The 26,077-nt window shown below is 42.7% G+C and overlaps 1 protein-coding gene across 1 annotated transcript; it reads left to right on the plus strand.

The window, feature by feature from the left end:
• Positions 1-538: 538 nt before the first annotated feature.
• LOC147727910 (transcription factor Jun-like) lies at positions 539-4,694 on the plus strand. Its single transcript, XM_086961835.1, has 2 exons — positions 539-877; positions 1,313-4,694. The coding sequence occupies exon 2, from the start codon at positions 1,460-1,462 to the stop codon at positions 2,681-2,683; it is 1,224 nt and encodes a 407-aa protein (XP_086817961.1). The 5' UTR covers positions 539-877; positions 1,313-1,459; the 3' UTR covers positions 2,684-4,694.
• Positions 4,695-26,077: the final 21,383 nt, after the last annotated feature.

The raw sequence follows: 26,077 nt of genomic DNA on the forward strand, positions 1-26,077 counted from the left end.
AATCACGGAAAATGTGTCACAAAAACAGCGTCTACATCTTGAATATCAGCTCGGAGGGCGGGTACATTGAATGGCTGGCATCGATTTGGGTCAGGGTGGGTTCGCTGTGGACAGCTCCCGCTCCCAGCACGCAGCCCTTCACCTTCGGTTCGATAGAGTCACCCCCAGGGGCTGAAGGAATTGGAGCACCCTGCGCAGATTAGGAGGCGTGCGGGGAGGGGAGAGTTAAAGTCGCCAACGGGGCCTTGTCCCTCCTCCTGCCAGACCCACGGTCCGTGCTTCCTGTTAGCTGCTGGCGGTAAGGACAGGCGTGTCCCGGACTCTCGCGGGTTAGGGCTGGGGAAGTACAAACCCCAGCACAACATCATTGGGAAACAGAAAGCGCCCGCGAGCTGCCACAGTGCAGTCCGCCTCCTCGTCGGGGATAACCCAGCCATCAAATCAGGAAGCAGGGGTGCGACCACCCCGGCCCCGCCCACCCCTGCTCATCTCCCCGCAGTGCTCTGGTCCCTGGCGGCAGTGGGCTGACGGAGGATGCGCTCGATGACTCTCCCCTCCCTCGCACTGCTCCTGACACTGACAGGCGCGCTCACGCACCGCCGAAGCGCGGGGATTTTCTAGTCCGCGTATTTTTAACCCCTTCCACCTACTGTTTTCCTTCTACCGGGCGGGTTTACTATCTTTTTTTTAATTATTATTCGACTGCGCTACTTTGCTGTTTTTTGCTCCGCGGAACAAGTTTTATACATAGTGTGGCTGCGAGTACAATTGAGGACGCCAGGATAGTGTTTGGGAGCTGAGGCTGTAAAACGAACACTGTCCAGACCTGAGACTGCTGAAGAAGAGGGTACTCTTGAGGAGCCACTGTTGCAGCCTGGTAAGGTAGCGTTCACATAGCACTACGGCGCTACAAGTGCCAAATTGCACGCTGTCCCCTATGATGGTTTTTATTAATATCTCTTGGTTTGTGGTATATATACGTTTCAGGATAGATATTCTTGCTGATGATTGTGTTATATTTATGTAGCGCCTATTACCACCAGCCACCCCACGAGGCGTAAAATCAATCGATCACCGCAAGTGTATACACGTTCGGTGGTCAAAAACAGTATATTATGAGTATTGCTTTGTAAACGCGGTGCCATCCTACTAATCTGCTGGCACGGGCCTTGCCAACGCCATGCATAGTTGAATTCTTTAGTTTCTAAGCACTATGCTGCCGAGTGTTTTTTTTTAACCACCAATGAACAATTAACTAGATCTATATCTTAACGTTATTTTTTCCTTTCTACTTTCTTGCTTTATATTTTAGAGCGTCGGAGGCACAGAAAGTTTGTGGAGCTTCAAGATCTTTCACTACCTGCTGGGGGTGCGTGCCAATAATCAGTCCAGCCCGGTGTTGGGGGTAATGCAACGCGCCGCCTGAGCCCGTTGTACTGCTGCGGACTACGGAGAAGACATGATGATGACCACCACCACCGCGGACCATGTCAAGATGGAGAGCCCCTTCTACCACGAAGAGGCCCTGAACCTGCCCGACTTCGCGCATATCGCGGCTGGATACAGTGGCCTCGGCGGCCGGGCCCCAACAGTCCGCTACCCGGAGCAGAAGCTGGGGGGCGGCCAGGGCCACCTGAAGAGGAAGAGCGGCGCCGCCCTGGCGGCCGTGCTGGTGCCCCCGGCAGGTGTCCCGGCGCATTTCTCGGAGGTGATCACCAGGGGCGGCTCGGCGCTCAAGCTCCTCGCCGGGCCGTCTCAGCCCGTGATCACCGTGGCCGGGATCTCGGTGGGCCCGGCGGCCGGGAGCAATGGCAGCAGCAGCCCCCCGGACACCCCTCTGCTGCCCCCCGCTTCGCAGACGGGGCTGAGCCTGCTGAAGCTGGCCTCGCCGGAGCTGGAGCACCTCATCATCCAGGCCAACCCGGAGCTGGCCGAGGCCGCCGCCAGCCCCCCGCCGCCGTCCGCGCAGCCGCCGCAGCCCTTCCTGTACCGCAGCCAGGCCATCACCCAGGAGCAGGAGGGCTTCGCCGACGGCTTCGTCAAGGCGCTGGCCGACCTGCACAAGCAGAACCAGCTGCTGGGCACCCCGCTCTCGCCCTCGGCGGCCTCCGGCCTGCAGGGGGCGCCCTACCCTCGCAGCCTGCACCCGTCCGGGGAGGTGCCCGTCTACACCAACCTAAGCAGCTTCAACCCGACGCCCGCCGCCCAGCTCAGCCCCCCTGGGACCGCCTACTCGGGCGGCGGCGGCATCGCCTTCCCAGCGCTGCAGGCGCTGCCCCTGCGCCACCAGCCGCTCCGGGGGCCTCCGGGGCTGGAGGAGCCGCAGACCGTGCCCGAGGGCGGCGCGGGGCCCGGCGTCGACTCGTGCGGCGGGGTGTCCCCACCCTCTCTGTCGCCCATGGACCCCGAGGCTCAGGAGCGGATCAAAGCGGAGCGGAAGCGGCTGCGCAACCGCATCGCCGCCTCCAAGTGCCGCAAGCGGAAGCTGGAGCGCATCGCCCGCCTGGAGGAGAAGGTGAAGGTGCTCAAGTCGCAGAACTCGGACCTGGCCTCCACCGCCAGCCTGCTGCGAGAGCAGGTCAGCCAGCTGAAGCAAAAGGTCCTCAACCATGTCACGAGCGGGTGCCAGATCGCCGTCGGCAAGGACAGCCCTGGGGGCAAGGCTGAGGGCGCTAGCTGCTGAAGCAGCCCCTTCCGCACAGGGGGCACACCCCGGGGCAACGCATGAGATAAAGAGGGTGCTTGAGAGTAGCCTGGTCTGAAAGGGACACCGATGGATATGGGAGCGGGATCTTGAAGGCATCGCACAGTCCACTGGTTGTCTGCTTCCTGCATCCAATCCTGCCCTCTTTGGGCGCCACGACTGAGTCATTCTTGGTCAGAGTCTCGGGGACAGTTTTGAACGAGCCGCCTGCTTCTGTTGCAGCGGGCGCTTCCATCTGCAGATGGTCCGTATGTTTCTTTATAAGAGATGGGGAGACGCCTTTTGGGGACTTGTGACACAAGGCATGGACATGTCAGAAGAGCGACTAACAGCATACATGCTACTTCATCCCAGTCTCTGATACGCAAGAACAGACAATCAGCCAGTAGTGTCTGGTACTTTCTAGGGCTCTCTGGCCTATCTGTGCTTACCTCAACACCTGTCTTGTGTGTTTAATGTTCACCACAGCAATGAACGCTTTTGCTATCAAGCCGGAGGAAGTCAGCATAATAGGCAAACCAGAGGCACCGCGGACATTCACAACGTCATGTAGAGAGAAGTGCGTCTTTACAAGTTAATTATTCTTGTTGAGGAAAGGGCAGCTTACTTATGAAAGCCATTTTTTCAATCTGGATGCTGCTGCGAGCCTTCGGTTTTAGAGTCCGTCCATAAATCTATGATGAATTGGTGTTTGTGAATATAGTATTTCATTTTTTCCAATGCAAGAGAGCTGTGTGCTGATAAAAACTGCTAATTACGTCTAGGAGGCACTTGCTTGCGTCAACAGATGCATTGAGTCACATGTCCCTAAAACCGTTTAGCCACTGCTAAAGAGTGGAACCATCCTATGAAATGTAGCCAGGTCCAAGGAGAGTCTAAGAGAACAGGGTATGTCAGAGTCGTAGCGCTCCTGTCTTATATTTACAACTGGAATCAGTAGTAAATAATACAAAGATTATCATTAGAACTCTTGGATCTGAAAGTCAAGTTGGTCTAAAAATTCCATCGAAGCCTGGTCGTGATCTGCTGCATGAGAATGCATTGGGAACGCAGTCAAATGATCAAATACAATGCTTTTTGTGGTCTCAAGACACATTGTGCTATATTGTTTGCAAACATTGATTAAGTTACAAAGAGCCTGGAAATTTGGGAAAAGGCTGCAAAGAACCGTGTAATGAATTTGGAAGAATGGGAGATTTGCACCAACCTTAGATGTGAAAGGAGGATCAAGCAGTTAAACGAGACCATTTTTATTAATATATTTTTTTCTTTTTTTAAATAATTTAAGACGTCAAGCATTTCTCCTCCTTGTGGGGCTCGTTTATCTTGCACTATGTACTAATTTATACCTGTTTCTAGGACTTAAGGCATTGTTTAAGTTAAGGCACATAGAATTCTAAAAGGGAATATAATGCAAAAATGGCGATGGGAAACTTTATTGCCAGAAGGGTGGGTACCTGCAGTTGTGACCAGGTGTTTATGGTGATGCAGATGGAAAGGGGCTAGATCATCTCTCATTGAAACCACTGAGAGCTTCGTGAAGATTTGCTGGGAACTTAAAAAGCCAGTTTGAATACACAATATTACCTTTTCATTATTGTGTATATACTTTTTCAGTATGTGGTAGTTTTTTAATGTCGTGTAACTTGATTAACTTTTTGGGACGTTTTAAGCCAGAATGTTTGAAAGCATATATTTATTTCCTAAATATAGACCTTGCTGGATTTTCTTTTCCATTGCGCAGTGAACCGCAGCTGTACTTGTGAGAAGCCCAACGCATAATTTACAGTTCAGAGCCGTGAAAGAAATGGCATGCCTTGTTCGAAAAGGTCTGGAAGTAAAGAATCAGAAAGGAACAATTCTTCAAAGAAATGCAAAACCAGCACTTTTGTAATTGCACTACAGGAAACTGCATTTCTAATTTTTAAGATGCATACTATTTTGACGCTGTGCAGATCTAGTATTGATAATATATTTATTTATTGAAACCTGAAATATTTTGGATGTTAGTGAATTGATTTATTTTTGTACACAGAATATGCCCAGCATTTGTCTTTGCTTCAGTAGAATCGTAGTAGTATCTCTCAATGGTCCTCTGACTTACATTGTTCAGTTGGTTTGGACTTTTTATTTTTCTTGTTAGTGGGTGGGGGTAGATATCTACTCACAGTCTGGCACTGTGCAGAATTCCAAAGGGCTCTGTTCAGACACCCGCTCACAACTGTTTAAGGTGTTTTCACCATGAAAGATGATCAGGTTGTTTCAGAGTAGGACTTTTCGAGAGACAATTGTAACGTGATATTGTATTGCACAATGTTTTGCTACAAAAGCCTTGCTTTATTGTGGTGTTGTGAAGAATGCCATATGTGGTTGTCCAAAGGACCATGTCGATTCTTTAATGTTATTTCGAACTGTTTAGTGCTGGAATCATGCATTCCTGATGGGGTGTCGTGTTTGACTTGTGTTTTTAACAGCGCTTGGCAGTTGGATGGACTGTATTGCACCAGTGTTTGTTTTCTTTGCCTCCTGACATATTGAGTTTGCACAAGCCCAAGTCACTCTCAGTGGGACCATATGGCTGGTTGGCGTGATGAATTGTTTGCATACTCAAATATCATTCCTAATCCGGCCTGTTAACGGCACAGTCATTTCAAGATCCTTAATTGGTTTTTTGATTGTGTGGACTTTATGAATGACTGTGTAATCTGTACACGTTACACCTCCTTGATTTTCTTTATTAATGACCTGTGGCCAGCTGTTGCAAGAGATCAGAAATTATGTCAATCACTCCTGAGTTAATGACGACTTAATGTTGTGTTCCTAATTGACTGCAAAACACATTCCTAAGCTGCTAATTCTTATAAGTGAATGAATTGATATGCAAAATAGACGTTTTTGGGATTGGTTTAAGATCACCTGGTAAAAAATGCAATGGCAAGAAAAATGCTGCCATTCAAAGCCCAATAACAATGGACGACCGTATAACTACTTAACTAAGAACCTAAACTATAGTTGTAAAGTGCTGTTTCACTTTTGCAAATGGAAGCATAGTTTGTAGAATTGTAGCAGATGGCAGCAAACCTGCAACTGTATTACAAATAGGGTGCACTATCCATGTTTGCGGTGAGGCATGCCTTCAAATTTAAGTACTGGGTCCAAATGACAGGTGTACCCGATTTTTGATAATGCGGTGCATCAGGGCAGATGTGAAGTTACAGCATCTGCTCTGTCTTTCACGCTGCAGGTGACACTGATCTGCATTTCAAATAGCCCCCTTTGAGGTCCCACCTTTGCTATCCCCATTTCAAATATTCCCCTTTTCCCACTTCAGAGAGCTCAGGGATCTTGCATCATCTCTTTGTGGCGCACAATCAGTACTCCTCCTAACTGCTTCTTTGTGACCGCGTTCATAGTATAGCACAGAAGTAATTTGTTTGCCTCATTTGCATGGGTCCACGCTCTCGTTTGCATGTGTCAACGCCCTCATGCAAACAAGAGAGTGCTCTCTTAAGATAGTGTCAGCACTATCTGTATTATTGAAGTGGCCACACAAGAATCAGTAAAACCTTTTGTGACACTATTGAGATCCCAAGGTACTATAACAGACTCACACACCCGTTGTACCCTATGGCACTGTATGTAATACGACCCATGGTTAATAATTCTTTGTCGTCACTCTCCTCTCTGTATCACCTGTCTATCAAATTGGGTGAGATGTTATATCCAGGCAATGGGCCTGTCCAGTCCTTTGTCCCCATCATACAGTCATTTTACACATGTCACCAGATTCAAAATGGTCTGGTCTAATACCACATGTGCAAAACTTTGAGCCTCATTGAGGTTTGAAGAGAACCGAAAATCCTTCAGTTGCTGTAAGAAACTAAATACGATTAAAAACCACTTGCTTAATTTTCTCCTCTCTAGGTAAAATAATGTAAAGGAATTTCAGCTGATAGTCTACTCCATATTTAGAATTTCCTCCAAACATTGGAGGATTTTTATTTCCCTCCAAACTCTTAGGGCCTAATTACGAGGTTGGCGGTGCAGGAGCAGACCTCCAAGTCGACGGTCCGCTCCAGCACCGCCAAACCCGTGGTTTCACCGCCTACCAGATTACGAGTATCCTTGTGTCTGGCAGGCTGTTTTTGGTGGTCTCACAGTGGTCCCTCTGAAAATGGGCACCGCAGTGAGAACACCAAAAACAGTTCCTGGACTGGCATGGGGCACATGTTGTGCTCTCTTGCTCGCATCCCATTACACATGGGCAACATGGGGCTCTGGAGGGCTCCCTTTGTTTCAGGATTGCCAGTCTTTTCATGGAGGAAAGACCTCCATGGCACTGTTGGCAGTCCTGAAACTTGTAATATGCATGACGGTGCAGCAGCGGCACCACCAGCATATTACTTAGCCCCTGATGGCCGCACCACCACCAGTGAACAACGTTTCCCTGGCGGCTGCAGTAGTGTAATGGCGGTCTGACTGCCCAACTCATAATGACTGTCACACCCCAGCGAGTCTAGCAGTCCTCGGACCACCAGATTCGTATTTAGGCCCTAAATTAGGTCTTTTCTCTATGTTGAAAAAACACCTGAACTAAAATGTTATTGTTTGAAGGAACCAGTTTTGATGCTACTTTCACTTTTAATTACTGCCATACTTGGAAATATGAAACGCCTATGGTTGATACCAAATGCACTGTGGTAATCAGATACATTATTTGGGCCCGAATTTTGGACTTTACCACAGCTTTTGACGTACAGGCTGCATTGGTGGTCTTGGTGCATACAGTATAAAGTCTGCTGCTACCTTAAAGGTCATATGGCAAAGTTTCTGCACTTGTCCATGAAGTGTGATAGATGACAGGCAAGTTTTCCAATAGTGAAGATGGTCAGTTTACAATAGAGTCTGTTCTTGCTCATTGGAATAATGCATCCCCTACAGGGATCCGATTTACATCTTGGTAACAGACTCAAAACCCTGCACTTCCACACAACATTCCTTTTCTGAGGTCGATAAAATAAGATGGCTAAATTGGGTAACATTAATTATCAGTTATTCAGGACAAAATACACCAAGGAATGATCGCGTGTCTTACAAATACGTTTTGTTAGTGCATAGCAGAGGCACTTCGCATAACCAAATAAGCTCCAGAAAAGGTTATACTTAAAGTATCTTTTAACCTTTTATTCTGAGGGCAATCTGCAAATGCATCCCAGAACAGAATAATATAGGGACATTTAACCCATTCTCGTTAGATGATTGAGAAACACCTGGCTCAGAGTGGTTTATTCTGAAAGAAATACCAGTGGTGGTAAAATACCACTCCTTCAAGGCTGTTGCCCTTGTTACTTGGTTGTTTTGACAATGTTGATTTTTTCCTTTTACCTTTTGGAGTATTACCCTAATGATAGTAAAATAAACAAAGGTGAACCCATCTTTCTGCCTTTTCTTAATTAAAAAGAAAACTTTATGATATAGACACACAAACAGCAATTGATAGCCACAAATCGTTGTACTTAAAGTCCACTAGTAGACAGTACATCATTTCTTTCACCCCCTACTCCCTTGCACTTGAACCTTTATTTCCCAGGGATATTTGGGTCAATATAGCTTCCCATGCCACATCCTTTGCTAGGTATTCCCTCTCTTTGCTTAGTACCTCAATTTTGTGATCTCAGGCTTCACTCATTTAAAAATCTTATTCCTATGGCATCAATACCGGTGCTCCCCTGCTTTTCCAGCACATTGCTATCTGCCGCTTGGCCAATATAAGTGTAGGATCTAAGAAGTGGCATGCCATTCTTTGTGTCTTTGGTAGAGGCATCAGTCATAACATCGATACTCATAAGACCTGCTCCAAATGCAATACTTCCATTCATTCTATGTAGTTACAAATCCCTGTCCAGTAAGGCACAAGACATCCCAAGAACATGGGCAGCATGTCTTTTACTCCACTTCTATATCTAGGGCATGTATTAGTCACACTGGGGAGCATCTTATACAGCCTGCTATGTTTCCGGTATGTGCGATACAGAATGTTAAACTGCAGTAATCTGAATCTTTTCACATTACCATTTTCGGTATACTACTAACCTTTCTCAGCCTTTTCCGTAAGTGCTCCCCTCATATTGTCAGTTCACGTTTCTCTCAGTGCTGTCAGCTACAACTTGGTCAGTGCTACAAACGCCTGATATAAGTGTGCAATTGCCATCCGGGAGGTTCCCAAGTCCATTAACAAATTTAGTGCCCTGTGTGTGGCTGGGGGGATTAGTTCTAGGGGCGAACAAAATATTCCGCTCTGGTGGTGGAAGTGGCAAGTGTTTGGCCATTCCGTGTTACACTTGTAAGACAAAGTTCCGGCCAGATTCCAAAAACAGCCGCATGGTAGAGCTTTTCTCATGTCTGGCTTGAAAATTGTAAGTTGGCGAGTGAGATTAGGGTTGCTAGGAGAGCACCCAGAGAGATTTCTCCAACGCGTCGGTCGCGACTGTTCGCAGTCAGAAAGCTGCAGATTAAGTACAGAATCTACTTGAGCAGCAGCTGAATAAGCTTGAGAAACTGCACATTCTGTTTGTGGTGTGGTGCCCTTAGCACTGATTTTGGAACAACCTCCCAGTGCTAAATCACAGCGCAACGTGCCTTTTTCCACCAGGCCGTAGGAATTCCTCAGAATCTCGTGGAGTTGTTTTGTAACTCCGCGGATTAACACCACGAATTCTGCCATGCCTAATTTTTTCTTGAAGCCCCACAAAGCCTGTATTGTGTGAAGGACACTCCCATAAGCTGAGAATTTGAGGAGCAGTGGCTGACATTCTGTTGCAAATCAATTTGCTGTCAATATTGTGTGTGTGTATGAATCATATCTAGCCCTCACTTCAAGTAGTGGCAGCTTGTTAAGGGTTGAAACCTATTTAATACTAATTCAGAGATGATGTTCTCTTGATTGATCAGTGTTACCATTTTTGGATAATGTGGTTTCTTGTTATGTGATAGCTGGTGGTAATACATTTATTGCTGAGCGTAATTTTACCACCACCAGTAATGCGACTAAGTGTTTTTCGCTGTGAGGTGGGATTTGTCCAGTGTGGTAGGGGCATTATATTACTGCTCATGGAAGTGCTCAGTTACCACTGTTAGAATGACTAACACAATTTCTTTGAGGAAGCCCTTTGTGTTGCAGAGAATCCCCATTCTGTTTAAGTAATGGAATATCCTTGGCTGTGTACCTGATGTTTCACACTTGGTGGCAATTCTGGATAATAAATGGTGCACCATATTATAGTTTATTTATACTTAGTTAACTCACTGATAAAAGGAATTCAATATTACTTGTCTGTTGACCCGGTTGTGAGGCATAAGTTGGGCTACAAAGCCATATCAACCAATTAGTTTATATTACAGCCCTAGGCAGTGCATAATTTGTAAAAGAAAGAGTGCAGGTGCCCAACGTTCTGCTCAGAAGCCCAGAGCCGGTTCACTTAAATGCTAGTGCATCGAATACCAAGACTGGTAGTCTTTAATCCATCTCAGCCCTCTTTAATCCACTGCCAGACAATCCCTATCCCGTTATCTCACTGTTGCATGTTCCTTCTTTCTCCCTTTGACAGTTTTGACACATTTCCCTTCGTCTGTCTTTCCAATCTGTGTGTTTTTTCCCTCTCTTGCTTTAAACCAATATCTGATGCAGAAAAATAAGTGTCTGTCCCTAAAAAGAAGTGCCAGTGCCCCCACTGGCAGCAATTAAGCACTGGATGTAGGAAAGTGAGGTATCATGAAATATAGAAAATGTTGAAGTGTTATACCATCACCAACGTCATTTCTTGTGACTCTATGTTGCTTGTTTGATGATTATAGGAGAATTGTGGAATATTTTAATTCTCTGCTCATGGTCACTATTTGATGGTTTCTTACTGGCCTTCCTTTCTAGGGGCAACACTCCTCCCTAGGTAGAAATAGCTGTTGTGTTGAAGTGTCATTGTCTGAAGACAAATAACCAGAGGTTAGATAGTTGTGGGTACATGGAGTGGGATGGTTATAACCAGACCTGGACGTAGTTTGCAGAGTTTTGCTACGCAGAACTCTGCAAAGTGACAAATTCATCGAAGTTCCGCAAGTGGTGGAATGCAGTGCGAACTGGTGTTAGCGCTGGTTTTTCTGCAGCTCCGGTAAAAATTTTACCCGAGCTGCAGCTCGGGCTTGCGAACTTACCGTTCGCGAGCAGGAAAAACTCTGCTGCATTACTGCGAGTGCAGAAAACTCAGCGATTGGAGCGGAGTTCACGGCCCAGGCCTATTTATAACACAATACTTGCCATGACCAAAATGGCACTTATACAGCAAATATTTGTAAATTAACTTTATCTAGGATGTGGCCCCAGATGTTCAAAGTTTTTCAGTCATCCATGCCTTTACTAATTAAAGAAATTGAGGCTTCATGATGAAGGCGCAGTTTTAAAATTGGTGTCCAATATTACCGTTCATGATAAAAAGTTTGAAGCAAATATGACCATAGTAATACATAATTTTGTTCAGCAATTACACTCCTGGATTGTTGGAATAAGATATACAGCAGAGGCTAGCACTTTGCAAAGTACACTTCTCTGTGGGTGGTGAATCATGTGTTACCTCCTGCTATACCCCATTCCTGGTTGTGGTAACTGTCGGAATACATATTTTCTTCTACTTCCAGCAGCTAAACAAATCCTGCTATTGATTAGATTGCCTTCTTGCAGTTAAAAAATTTCGCCAATAGCGATCAATGTTCACCTTTTTTCTGTCCTCACTAAAATGATTACTTTGATTTGAGCAAGAAAAATGTAACAAATGCTTATTTACATCTTAATATCTATCAAAAATAGCCCTTTCAGGAAACATTACTAGTTTTACATGATAGGCCTTAATGTATTGGTTATGTCCAAATGCAGTAGACTACAAGTGTTGTGAGGATAATAAATGAACAGAAACCTGTTACAAACTTGTACTGACCATATCCTTGTCTTTTTATTTTTTGAAAATAAATTACTCAGATATAAGTTTTCATTTCACATGAACTCGACCATTTAGAGAACAGTATATAGACTCCAGAGTCACACACCACTTAGCCTCTGATAGTGTATTTCTATTTTAGAACACATTAGCCAAACTAGCAATATGTAGTGCTTACGAAAATCTCTTCAGTCTCAAAACACCTACTTTCTAAGGGTGAAACATATGTGCTGTCTGCTTGGGAGATGAAATTCTGGCCCTCCGAATGAGGAAGTCACATCCCATAGAACTCCGTGCTTCACTGCCGTGAACTGGTAGCCCGCGGGAAGAGGCGGAGCCATGTATCCATCCTCCACCGCCAGGTGCTGCATAAACGGAGGGGGAGGGAACCAGTAGACAGCAAAGTGTGCCTGGGCACAGTGGTGATAGTATTCAAAATGGTAGGCAGACAAAATATCAGTTTTTAAATAACGACATACAATAAAGTAAAGAAAATTAAATTTTTTTAGACCCGATTCATGAAAACTAGTGTACAATATAGAAAGTGTAAGTTATTGATTCATGGATGTAGGCTATGCTGGCAAGGTAATTTAGTGGCACCAGCAGCATTTTAAATCCATAACCTACATATGTTAAAATGTCATAAAAGCAGATCTTAAAAGGCACACTTGTACATTCAGTGATCCTGCCTTAATAATTGCATCCGACATCGCCATCCAGATGGCTGGATGGAAAGTTCAACTTGGGACTTGATTTCAAGTGCCCTGGTTAATTGAGATTTGTGTGGTAACTCCTGTTAGAGCAGATATCCCAATTAGGGGTTTGACGGCAAACACCACACTCCCATAATATTTCTCGGCTAACATCAGCAGGTTAAACCAGAAAAAGGTGAGAGAATACTAGTACATGAGTATTTTGGTGCAGTAAGTACAAGAATCCTCATGATATTCTCCATATTCATGAATGAAAGTAGTAATTAGAATATTTTGTCGCATCCAATAAATATCGATTCCCAGGGTATTGTCAATTATCGGATGCACTAAATAATGATCCAGTAAGTATACGCTCATCTTTTGGCCCAAAGTTTGAAATGTCCTCAGAGACTACATCAAGTTAATGTGCTGCATATTCACAGTCAAATTGAGTTTAAACTAGACTGTGTATGGGCCTGGGATATGGGTCTGTAATTAAGATAGTGTCTGCGTGTTGTTGCATGTGTGCAGGAAATTGTAGTGTAATACGAGTGACTGTCTATGTTACTATATGTGCAAACTGATAATTTCCTCTTTTAAATGCTGAATTTCCGTTTAGTTCACGTCATCGTAGAATGTTCTCCAAATTGCATGTAACTGAAGTGTTATCATTTTGAAATGTCATCGTCCTTCACACTTCAAAGAACTAATACTCCATATGTGGCTAGAGTGCTGTACGCTGTGGTTTTCCATGTGATGCAGAGTAGGGTAATTACAATCTTCACAATTACACTATTTCCCAGTTTCGACATAACCCTTAATCAAGGTTTACATAAGTGAGGGTTTTTTGCTGAGCTTCACTTCTGCTTTTGCACATTTTAAACGGAAACAGCAGCCAAGAGGCCATTGAAGATCAGGGAATGCTCTCCTTTCTACTTTCATATGTTTTTTTAAAAGGTTAAGTAAAAGTTATGGCTACATCTGTATGTTAAACATCATTTACCAGGAAACCGGGAGACAGCATGCCATTACAACGCGGTCATTTCAACGACCATGTTATTACAACGCATGCCATTACTCCGCAAGTCTTAACAATGACTTGGTCAAGGGGTCAGAAGGTCTCTGATGTAAAAGCCAACATCTTCCCTACTGTTGCACAGACTGAAGTTGGATTAGTAAATTATACTATTCCAACATCCAGTGCCCCCTCCCCCCCCCCCCTAGACAAGTCATTATCCTGACTTGCGGAGTGATGGCATGTGTTGTTACAACGCAGTCGTTGTATCAACTGCGTTGTAATGGCATGTGTTAAAAAAACACAAGCAGGGTAATGGCATATTCCATTTGTATAGCTGCACTATGGCTTCTTCTACATAAATAGAAACTAGGGTATTAGCTATATGGGCGAGCCTCAATTGTGTGGGGACTTTTCTTAGTTAAGGAACCACAGATTTGTCTATAAATGAAAAGAAATACCATTCTTTCAAAATAGCACCTGGCTTCGGTGAAGAGTGTTGCACATTTTATTATCTCTGCTTCTTTTCCTGGATTCAAAAACAACGCCATGTATTTGTGTAAAATGCTGGCATGCACAGCACTTCTGTCATTGGTATCCCAGAAAGGTAGCTGCAGAAATAAGAACCCCTCATCAGTCACCACTGTTAAAAAAACAGCTTTCCATTTGAATTTGGTTAATTGACGCAGCTGGTCAGCACCCTGTGCTGGCATATTAATTCAAAGTGTAACATTAACTAAAGGCATTAATTCATCCTGGTAGCATGCCACCCTGTCCCTCTCTGCTTGAAAGAGGAACCATCAAGTGTTGGGCAGGAGTCAGAAATTACTGCTCTGATTGATTTAAAGCCAGGAATCTGTTGTTATTGCATTTGTTAATAAGGTATATTTTTGCTCACCAAATTCTTCGATTCAAAATGAATGTCTGTGCATGATAGTTTATCGTAGATAGTCGCATGGATCCCTCTGATCCCTTATCTTTGAATCAAGGTTTGAAATTAAAAATCACATTGAAAGTCAAAAGTTGGAAGAGTTTCTCATTATCTAGGTAATCCACTTGTTTCTAATGGTATCCATGTTGCCAGTTTCCTTGAACGATTCCTTTAGCTCTAACCCATCGATCATGTCTTGGTGTTAAGTACTTTAAACCACGCCCCTAAATAACCCCACCACTTACCCCTTTCTTATCCATAAGACTAGGCATAAGCCTAATCTTTTCTTCTCACTCCAGCCATATTTCACTGCCTTAATTGAATCATCCCTGATCCTTACTCTTAAGACACACTAACCATAAATGTAACCTTGCCCCTAAAGTTGTCCATTAGCCCAAGCCCTAATATTTCCCTGTATTGACACTAATTACACTAAAACATTGTACATTAAATGTTTTAAAATGTTCAAACTTTTTTGAACTATTTTCTCAAAAAGGTTTGCGTATAAACTAAAAATGTTGTTTTCCCAACAAAATATTACATTTTTTGTTTTTCTGTTTAATTCAATCATTGACCAAATACTATTTGTTGCAATAGTATTAGACATGCCACCTTCTTAAAGAAAGAATCCCACTGCAATTCCTTGGGATCTCTTATGACTACACTTTAACCGGGCCGGACTGTGAACCCAAAGCAGCCTTGGCAAATTTTGCTAGGCCAGCCCCCATAGTTTTGCGAAGCGAACACGTTCGACCACTATAAGTAGGGTTTGGGGGGTGCGGGGGTTCACCCTCCAAGAAAATAAAGGGAAAAATTACAAAAATATTGCATTCTACAGCACATTATTCAATTCTATTAGCTTTTAAAGCATAGACTTACAGTGCACTAGGATACAGCAATCTTTATTGGGGCCCTCCAATGGCTCCTTCACTATCACCCTCCAACAGTGCCCCTCATCTCTCCATAGCCCCTCTCTCATGTGTTTTATAGCACTTCTCTTACCATATTATGGTATCGGATCACTTTACACCAAACACACATAGAGACAGTGATTAATACATGTGTAAGTTAGTGTATAGAAAATGTTACATAAGACTAAGGGCACTACTAGGTGTAGGCATTTTAAGAGTGCTTGGGCTAGAGAAGCACAAACCCAGGATTCAAAACGTAACACAGTGGTTAGGGTTACATTTACTAATAAGAATTAATTGCTACCCAAACAAACCCATTTGAGCAACATTAGGATAATAAAAAACTGGAAAAAACATAACTTTCTAACCTGTTCCTACATTAATTGTGCTTACTGCAGTTTTATCTTGTTTCTTGAGCATCTGAGGTAGCACTTTGCCTCCTGCACAGGCATCTTCTCTCTTAGGCATATATTTTAAGTCCTGATGATGGTCCCCTATTTCAATGAGCGATTGAAACGTTGTCGACCAAAGAGTACCATGACTATTCTAAATGCAATTTATTGAGATATGAATATACGGTTACTAAAAATGTAGTGCTAATCCATTATTTATGTAACCACGTTGTAAATGTTTGTTTTTGTTTATCAAATGTGTTCAGTTTTTCCTGTTATTCCTTCTAGCTGTAATGGCTATGTTCTTTTTTCTGAATATTTATTAAAATGACCAAGTACATGATCCTAATTTAGGCTTCTATAGAAATTATTTGTTTTCTCTATGTAATGATATAAAGATTTCTCTGGAAGGGACCTTTTGTTCCTCTACAAATAACTAGACAAAATTCCAGCTCACTCAAGCAGGAAGATTAATCTCCAGACATATTGTGACACGTTTATTGTTACAAAGAACTCTGCAAGCCACTGCTTAAAAAAAAAGTGAGTGCTATGTTGGTTATGTAGATCTGCTAATTTTGTTACAGGGGGGTGACAGTGCAGCACTGCAAAACCGGCCCCCAGTAACAAAGCTGGCCTCCCACTAATAAAACCGGCTTCTCACCCTTCCAGCCTCCCAGGGAAACGCTTGATGCCCTGTACGGCAGTCTGGCCTTACACTTTAATGCATTGACACCTCACCCTGGGTGGAGGGGTTGTGTGTGCTAGCATTGAAAGGGTTAGAAACTATCTAGTCCCAGTTGCAGTCATACATTTTTGCTATAATTACTGCTTTGAAAAGGCAGAGAAATTAATGTAAATGATCATTTAAGCAGTTACGGTTGATGTGAGTTTATCTGAAAACACTTTAGTAGTTCTTAATTGCAATGGATTACATTCAAGATTGGCAAACATTTCTGTTGCACTGATACAGGAGGCTCTTAAGGTACTTCTAAATTCACCTTGGTTGTCTCTCAAGTATCTACCAGCCAAATTACTGTAAGTCTAATTGCCAGAATTCTAGTTCCACAGTACCTACCACTAACACTCTGCTGAGCAAAAGAAATTTTGGATTTCTCATGCCACTAACCACTTTTACAAGTGGCACTCATGGTCAACCCATTTCACTTTTTTAATATAACTATTGCGAAGAACAATGGAAAACTACATTAGAATTTCATGTGGCATATTGTAAAACGGCCTTGCATTGTGTTGGTCGAGGAGTGCCTGGGTGTTTGCTCACTACATTTAGCCAACTGTATATTCAGAACTATATTTTGTTTCCATGATTTTCACAGTGATACATTTGCGGCACCCATTTGCCTGGGACAAACCAATGTATCTTGAACTTCACTTTTCAGTTTGAGCTGCCAGAAATTAGGGTGAATTTATTTTCTACTGGCAACACACTGAACTGTTATAACAAGAAATATTCTTGGGGTTAAAGAACCTTAACCTTTCTAGTCTTTATGCACCTGTAAGCAGAGAGGTGTGTTATACATTTTACAAGAAGCCAGAGAATAGCTAAATATCTGGACTATCATTGAAACCATGATGAGACTTCACCCAGCCGAAGGTGGAATGTTTCATCGGTGGTCCACTGCTCACTCGATGTGGAAGATACGAATGGGCCAACCTATTAGTATCCTAATAGTGAGGGGCTCTCATAGTTCTCTACCTGTGATTCCGTTGTGTGGTGTAATGAAAACCCCCTCTCAAAGGAACCTTTGTTTCAGTGAGGAAAACAACAGAATGGGGGACAGACTAAAATCATTGTTATTGACCCAATAATTTTATTCTGGGTGCATTATGGTAAGGTTTATTTTATTTATATATATATATATGTGTGTGTGTACTATGGCATTACAAATAAATGTGGCCCAATAACTTGTTTAGAACACAGTACAACAAAAGTGACATGAGAAAAACATTTATACTACCCTTCAAATAGTAACACTATTTCTTGAGTGTGATTTTTCACCTTGCAGCACAAGTTTAAACTCTTGCTTCCAGTTTTGGTTGAAAACATCTGTTCAGACAAATACATTAAAAAATGCCATTGCATAAACCATATGTGCAGAGTATAATATGTTCTTTATTACCATTCTTTAAGAAGGGGAAGGGCATCATAATGCACTCGAGGCTTTATCTAGCGAGTCATAGCTCCCCCCAACTCAGCAGTGGTAACAAATTGCATGTAACACTGTTTGCATCTGCATTTAAACAATAGTTCTACTCCCCTTTGAAGTTGCCATATTTCAGCCCCTTTGCTATCCCCAACCAAGGTCTAGGTTCCAAGGCCAGAAACTACATTTCCCAGTATCAGTTCAGTTTCTGTTTATTTTGGAATTTTCGAAAAAACAAATCTAAAATAAATAACTTGGTGTCACTACATAAGCCCAGAAGGTATCAATAAGGCTAGTGAACAATGTGGAGATCTGTGCTCAAAATGTGATTAATAGTGAACCAGATTCTCTGGACAGTGATAGTTGTCCCACTCACCAATATATGGAGCCTTCTATATGAAAGATAGAATACACAGTAATTATAAATCAAGAAGAGGGTAAAAAAAGACTTGAAAACTGCTTCGCACTGGTAGGGCCAATCAAACACTATCCAAACCCCTTTGTAATACAGACGGCTCTTCTATTCCACTTTGCTGATGCAAAGAGCCAATTGAATATTGTCTGCTTTGTTGCATAGAATGGGCTGTTAAATGCTAATATACCTTAATCTGTTTAACAATATTTAGTTTTGTCACTGAGAAGCAATACCATAACAACCATCTATCTATATATATAATCCCAAAAGGATTGTTTACCTTTGGTTAAGGGACAAGGGAGACACACATGTCTCGGGTCACTTGCTGTGTTATGGTGACCACCATGCTCCCACACAATACTGTGTATTCTTAGGTTGAATGACTGCAGCCCTAAGTGTGGCACAGGCAGAGCAATATTAATAACCTATCTTATATGTAGGTCTGAATACCACAGTTTTCCTTGTCTCTAAACTGGGTAAATGCATTTGTTTCTCCTACTTTTGAATATACACAATGAGAAGTATTTCTGGAACAGCCACAAATCCTCAACAGTTCCCTCACCTCTGATTTAATCACTGAACCCAACGTGCTAAGACACAACACCATAGTTCAACAATTTTTTTTAACTTGGTTTAACAAAGTGCTATATTCCTCTAGTAACTGTTTCAAAACACTTTGGTTGATTGGGAGATTCACAGTCAAATCAGGCCCGGCCAGCATGAACTCTTCGAAGATCCTTTCAAAAGATTCTGTATCTGTTAGTATAGTCTCTGTAAAAGCCTTGGTGTTATTGTTATGATGGTCAAGTCTTAATGAGGTCTGACACTCTAATACATTCAAAGAGTATTTCTACCTTCACCTCTCAAGCATTAGGAAGATATGGGCCATGTCAAGTGAGATTTACATGGGGGAAAAATAGAGAAGATCGGTTTTGGTATTGTTTTTACTACTTCACTAATAGGGATTCAAGCAAACAAGTTTTACTTGAGGTACACGGCCATAATACATATAGTTTAGCACTTGGGCCAGAAAAGCAGCACACATTTTGCATTCTCTTTGTTGCTTACATACATAATGTAGACTAAAGCAAATATGTGGTTTCTTTTGTTTGGGCTGGACGGTTCCTATAAGGCACAGGGTCACAACTGATTTGCATATAGCTGGACCGGAACTGGGATGGCGAAGTGAGCTGAAGATTGATGATGGATTCAACCCAGATTTGTGACTGGGGGTGAGTGTCTGAAAAGTTTCAGCGCTCCGTCCATTATCTCCTTTTGTTTGCTTTACTTTTGCGAGAGTGCCAGTTTGCTCATTCTCCAATATGTATAACACAATGCAAAATACTTTGCTCCAGTTATGCCACTTGTGCAAAATTTGCATGTCGATACAGTCCTTCATCCAAACAGGTTTGTACTATTTCACAATATTAAGACAATAATATTGATGGGCCAAGTACATAGTTTGCCTTTCATTGTTTTAGAAAGGGCATTTGCCAAAAGAATTGTATAACGAGTATAAACAGGGCAGTAAAACCTTACTGCAAAGATTTAACGGTCACATGCCTGCAGTCACCACTATGATAACACTAGACCTAACCTTCATGCAGATGTCTGTTGGGCTCAACTGACTAAGTTACCCAAATCTTCTGGGCCTACAGCTCAGTGTTATCCCCATGTACATCAGGTGATAAAACTGAAAGCTGAACCTGGGAAATCATCATTAAAGCTACACTGCTAATCAGTGCACTGCTTAAAATATCACAATTCTATTTGCATCTATTAAGGTCGAGCATAGACAGTGCTTGCACTGTAGCTTAGCAACCTGTTGTATATGGTTTGTGGAGTTCCAACTCCACCCATCGCTTGCCTTTGCTTTTTATTTGTCTATGTCAGTACCCTTTAAAAATCATTGCTTGCTAGTGGTCAGTCCTGCCTCTTTGTCCCGCTTTTTTTGTCTTTGGTTAAGGAACGACGGAGACACACAAGTCTCGGGTCACTTGCTGTGTGATGGTGACCACCATGCTCCCACACAATACTCTGTATGCTCAGGTTGAATGACGGCAGCGCTAAGTGTGGCACAGGCAGAGCTATATTAATAACCTGTTTTATATGTAGGTCTGAATACCACAGTTTTACTTCTCTCTAAACATGGTAAATGCATTTGTTTCTCTTACTTTTGAATATAAACAATGAGATTAGTTTTTCTGGTACAGCCACCAATCCTAAAGTGTTCCCTCACCTCTGATTTAATCTCTGAACCCAACGTGCAAAGACACAACACCACAGTTCAAAAATAATTATTTTTGTTACTTAGTTTAACAAAGTGCTATATGCCTCTAGCAACTGTTTCAAAACACTTGGGTTGATTGGGAGATTCACAGTCAAAGCAGGCTCTTCGAGGATCCATTAAACAGATTCTGTATCTGTTAGTATAGTCTCAGTAAGAGCCTTGGTGTTATTGTCATGATGATGGTCAAGTCCTAATGACCTTTGGAGGGCAATTTCTTTCTTGTTTTCCTGCTCTGTTATTGTTTCTCTGTGTTCTGGTTTTGTGACACAGCTGCTTAGATTTAACTATAACAATTCTCCCTTCCACCTCTTCTTGATGCCACAGTTGTTATTGGTGCCTCGCACGCCCTGCTTCCCACACTGTTGGTTGTATTTTATTAGCCTTTTAGAAATTTTCAATGTGGACTCTAAGTTCGGCTTTTTTTTGGTAGGATATTTCTTTGGTTTTGGGCTTTCCTTTAAAGGTGATTGGGCTTGTTTTTGTGTCTCGCGGCTACTGATGGCTTTCTCATGCATGCACAGTGAACGCCTCTCATCCCTCAGCCACCCTGGCCCCCTTTCTGTTACATTTTCTCCAGAGTCTCAAAGTCCTGTTATAGGGCCGTTAAATCTTATTAGCATGATGCACATTTGATTTTATCAGTGCCTCAGCCCCAGGAGCCTATGCGCACATGCCTCTTGGAACTTACTTGTTTCTCCCCCCGCCATGCATGAAGAATTTTGACCACATCTGTTTACATTAATTTCGATGTGCTGAGAAAATCGCTAGGTTCGGATTTTTTATGTTGTCTGCACTCGCACGTCAATCGCAATGATATCATTAACATCACAACATTGTCTTGTTTCTGGCCAATCCGGTTCCAAAATAATTACTCTAGACTCTAGTTCATTTGGCTTTCCTGAGTGACTCGCTAAGGACCTGCCTCACAAGCCCCACTTGACCCCAGCCCCACTCCTTCCCCCTCTGCAGTGCCCTTGCCGCTTTCTATTATCGCCATGTTGGAGTTTGTAGGTTGCTGTGCCACTGGGTTCCAAAAAGGCCAGGTTGCGTTGTTGAAGGGTGGTTCATTCTGCAGCATGTGCCCAGTAAGTATCAAGTGGAAAGGCTTGAGGTGGGGAAAACCATGCAAACGTTTTGGGCCTTTATTGTCTTCATGAATGACAACTGCCATTTTTTTTATTGCATTTCGCAACCAAGCAAGGAAACACAATCAGTATTATCTGACGTAGGCAGTGTGTATTTGCTACCAGGGAAGGTGGTGGGGCAGTACAGAGAGCTGTGCTCCTTACTTTCCCATAGTTTTTCCATGATTGTTAGCTGTCCCGCAGAATGTACTCACTTGCAGGAGAACAGTAGCTCTCCAGCATAGGTCTCTATTCTTTTAGTGCTGGAGCCAACAGCTTTTCCTGGAATGCCGACTTTTACCACCAAGTTGCACATATACACAGTCAGGGTGCTAACATTTGGTTCACCTTTATTTATCTGTGCTTGCCTTGCCTCCTTTTATGTGAAGCACTTGTTGTTACAAGTATTCGAAGCTTTGTAAGCGCCACCCTCGGTTGGTTGTTCCCATTGAAACACAGTCACTTATGTCGCAAGGCTGCCTCCAACACCTTTTATTCCATTGTAGCCAGTGCCATGTGCTGGAAAGACCAGGGACACAAGCCCATGGGACACTCCTGGAGAGCACATTAAACAATGGTTTGCACTAGGTCTTGCATTACTAAATATTTGAGCTGTTGGCGTTGCATTATTATTTGCAATGCTAATAGCTCAAACGTTCAGTAATACCAGACTTGTTGCATCACAAATGTTTGTTTAGTGCTACAGCCAACTTTAAATGAGGCCCAGGCAGTTTAACTAATACAGTTATGTTACTAACTCTGATCAAATAATCAGTGTTCCTTTAAAGAAATACTACTTGTCATATTTTAAAACCTATATATATATATATTAACATGATGGATGCCTTTAAGGCTGATGCACACCTCAGAACTAGTGCTTAATATGTAAAATAAGTGTAGGGAACCTAGGTTTTTCTTAGAAGTCTCCTTCTTCCACTACCGAATACCAGGATTACGAAATATAGGAGATTTGCTAATCTTTATTCAACCTGTAACGTCTTCTTCCTTTCTCAATTTTCAGCCTTTCTCTCCCTGGGTCAAAGTCTGGTTATGAAATATAGGTCTTGGTCCAAAAAATGAGTGTTGATGCCCATCACCTACAAACAAATTGAGCACTGCTGAGAACTATATGCCTGAAATTCTGTTTCATCCATACACAGCCCTGAAAAAAGAGAGTCTGGAATTCTGAACATTGCTTTTCTCAACATACCATTAAGCCAGCATTTAGAACATTGATGCTCCTTTTTGTAGTGCGTTTGCAGTATTAGTATTTTACAGAGATGTTGTCTGTCACACAACAAGCGTAACGTGCTTAAAGGGGCTCCTTTTGTGAATGTGTTTGATAAAAGGCCTAGTCTACCTTTAATGATGCATTTAATACATTTTAACATTTCCTCCACCCCCTCCTGTGTCATTGATATGGAAAAAGTTAAGTAAATACTGTCTAAATGTCATAATGGTTGATCTAAGGTGCACTACATTCTTTTATTTCTTTTGCGCTCACAGGACTAGAGGCGACTTGCCTTGCTCTCTGCTGGATGCACTTGTGTACTGAATGTTGTTTTGTTATGCCCAGAGATGTCTCTGTCTCTAATGGGACCAACATTGCAATTTAGAAAGGAAGTGGAGGTTATCTCGAAATATATGGATTTACTGTGTATTGGAATGTATAACATTCTTCTTGCATTGGATTTGCTTCTGTTTACATGCAAAAAAGTGACCTGTTTACGATTTTGTAACCTGCAACATGCATTTTGAGCCTGTTGTGCTTTTAGCTATATAAAAGAAAGTCAAGGAGCGAAGTTGTGTTTATTTATAAAGAAGATGTATACATTCATGAGGATTCTTAGAAAAGAATGTATTTAAGGAAAATAAAGTGGCTTTATATTCATAACTCTGACTGTATGCTTTTTAATTATAATATTGCCAGGGAGTGAGAAAATCGGACGCTTGTGTTGTGCTTCACGTTGTTGTTAGATTCCTTGCAAAGGAATGAACACCCCAATCAATCAATCGATCAATCTGATATTTATAAACCGCAAACTAATTGCCCCTAAGGGTCTCAAGGCGCTGGAGTTCCAACAAGGCCAGGTTGCGTTGTTGAAGGGTGGTTCATTCTGCAGCATGTGCCCAGTAAGTATCAAGTGGAAAGGCTTGAGGTGGGGAAAACCATGCAAACGTTTTGGGCCTTTATTGTCTTCATGAATGACAACTGCCATTTTGTTTTATTGCATTTCGCAACCAAGCAAGGAAACACAATCAGTATTATCTGACATAGGCAGTGTGTATTTGCTACCAGGGAAGGTGGTGGGGCAGTACAGAGAGCTGTGCTCCTTACTTTCCCATAGTTTTTCCATGATTGTTAGCTGTCCCGCAGAATGTACTCACTTGCAGGAGAACAGTAGCTCTCCAGCATAGGTCTCTATTCTTTTAGTGCTGGAGCCAACAGCTTTTCCTGGAATGCCGACTTTTACCACCAAGTTGCACATATACACAGTCAGGGTGCTAACATTTGGTTCACCTTTATTTATCTGTGCTTGCCTTGCCTCCTTTTATGTGAAGCACTTGTTGTTACAAGTATTCAAAGCTTTGTAAGCGCCACCCTCGGTTGGTTGTTCCCATTGAAACACAGTCACTTATGTCGCAAGGCTGCCTCCAACACCTTTTATTCCATTGTAGCCAGCGCCATGTGCTGGAAAGACCAGGGACACAAGCCCATGGGACACTCCTGGAGGAAAACCATGCAAACGTTAAGTGAGCTATTGCCCAGAGTCACATGGTCCTGAGCTGAGCCGACGCTGGGGATCCAACTGTGAGCCCCGCGCTCAGTGTCAGCTGCTCTGGCCGCTGTGTCACACCGCTCCACACCAAAGATCTATTCTTGCAAACAGCATATTGTTTTGTGTTATTAGTGGCTGCCTTTAGACCCATTTAGAAGCTGTGGATCTGGAAGAAATGTACAGTAATTGGTGCTATGTGGCTTACTTCATGGAAATTACGGGAAGCTAACTGTTTGTTTAATCGAGTGCATAAAGATTTAATAAAAACAGAGCAAGAGATGTCTGCTGTATGCCCACTTTGCAGCATACTTTACCTCACTAATTTGTGTCTGTCCTCTAAATCCTGGGGGTACAGACAGCTTCTGAATTGTGTAGACATTGTACTTGCTTCTGGTTATTACCCCTGTCTTTAGCCCACGCATCAGCAAAATGAAGGCAATTTTTCTCAATAAGAATTTTTCAAAGTTTCCTGTAAAAATACGATTTCTCAATATCCCAAAGCTAAACATATTGAGAGAATAAACAACAATGAAGGAACAAACCAAAAAGAAGCAAAGTGCACCATGTGAACACTGTATATGGTGCTAAATTCATTGTTTTGTGTGAAGGAGTGTCTGTCCCTGTGACATTGTCACATCTTACCGATGAAAGACACTCAGGATGCCTAGCTCCTTGTATCATTATTCACAAGAAGGGATTCTCCATCCTGATTAAGAAGCTTCCAAAATCAGTACTGGGAATATAAAACCAGTCGATTCCAACTCTTAAGGGTATGCAGAATATGGGGTTCATGCAAGTCCCAGAGATTATGGGGTTCATCTGAGTCCCAGCCTATTGTTTATCTGTTGATCACCCTTACTTCCAGTGCAACCATGCTCAGGCTGACACTTTACTGTTTTTGGCTTCCTCATTGACGTCCTGGAGGATTCTGGTTGCTCACTGCTCCCCTTCAAGAAGCAGAAGCATTAAGCCATTCCCTTGTCTTTACAGTGACTAGGACTCAAATGTATATTTGTGTTGTATTTAGCCTGTCTCTTTTCTGCCTGTGGGATTTCATTGTCATTCGCATGATGTCACCACTAGAACCTTTGGTGACATCATGGAGTGTTGGGGGCTTAGCCTGGTGACACCTGGCAGTTGGAACCAGGCAGGCTGAGTGACAAGCAGGTCACTCCTGGTGAGTCTTCGCTATATCTTTTATATTAACATCTTGAAGACTTGACCTGAAATCTGTACTGAATAAAACAACCTAAATAATACAAGGCTCCAGGCTTCTATTTACAACATTTTTGGCGACGTTTGGACAACCAAGAAGCAACTGATAGCGTGTAAAGAATAGGAGTAATTAAGAAGAGCCTACAGCGTGAAGAGTCTGGATATTTAGAAGAGAAGAGGATTATCATTGTAACTGAAGAAACAAACAAAAGAGAAAAGAAGCACCCTGGTAAGTCCCACCAGTGTCCTTTGTAATTTACAATCCATGTGCTTGTGTTTGTGTTTCCCAAGGAAAGGGGATAGGACTTGGGACTATTTGTGTTTGGGACGAGTTATGTTTGGGATTTGTTAGTAACTGTTTGGGATGTGTTAGTAACTCTATCTTTAGAATGTGTGTTATGTACTTTTACAATCCATGTGTACACTAATCTTAATGTTCTATCTTTTAGAATGTACTGTGTA

The sequence above is a fragment of the Lissotriton vulgaris genome, chromosome 3_1 (genome assembly GCF_964263255.1).
Source record: "Lissotriton vulgaris chromosome 3_1, aLisVul1.2, whole genome shotgun sequence".
In the NCBI taxonomy this organism is placed as follows: Eukaryota; Metazoa; Chordata; class Amphibia; order Caudata; family Salamandridae; genus Lissotriton; species Lissotriton vulgaris.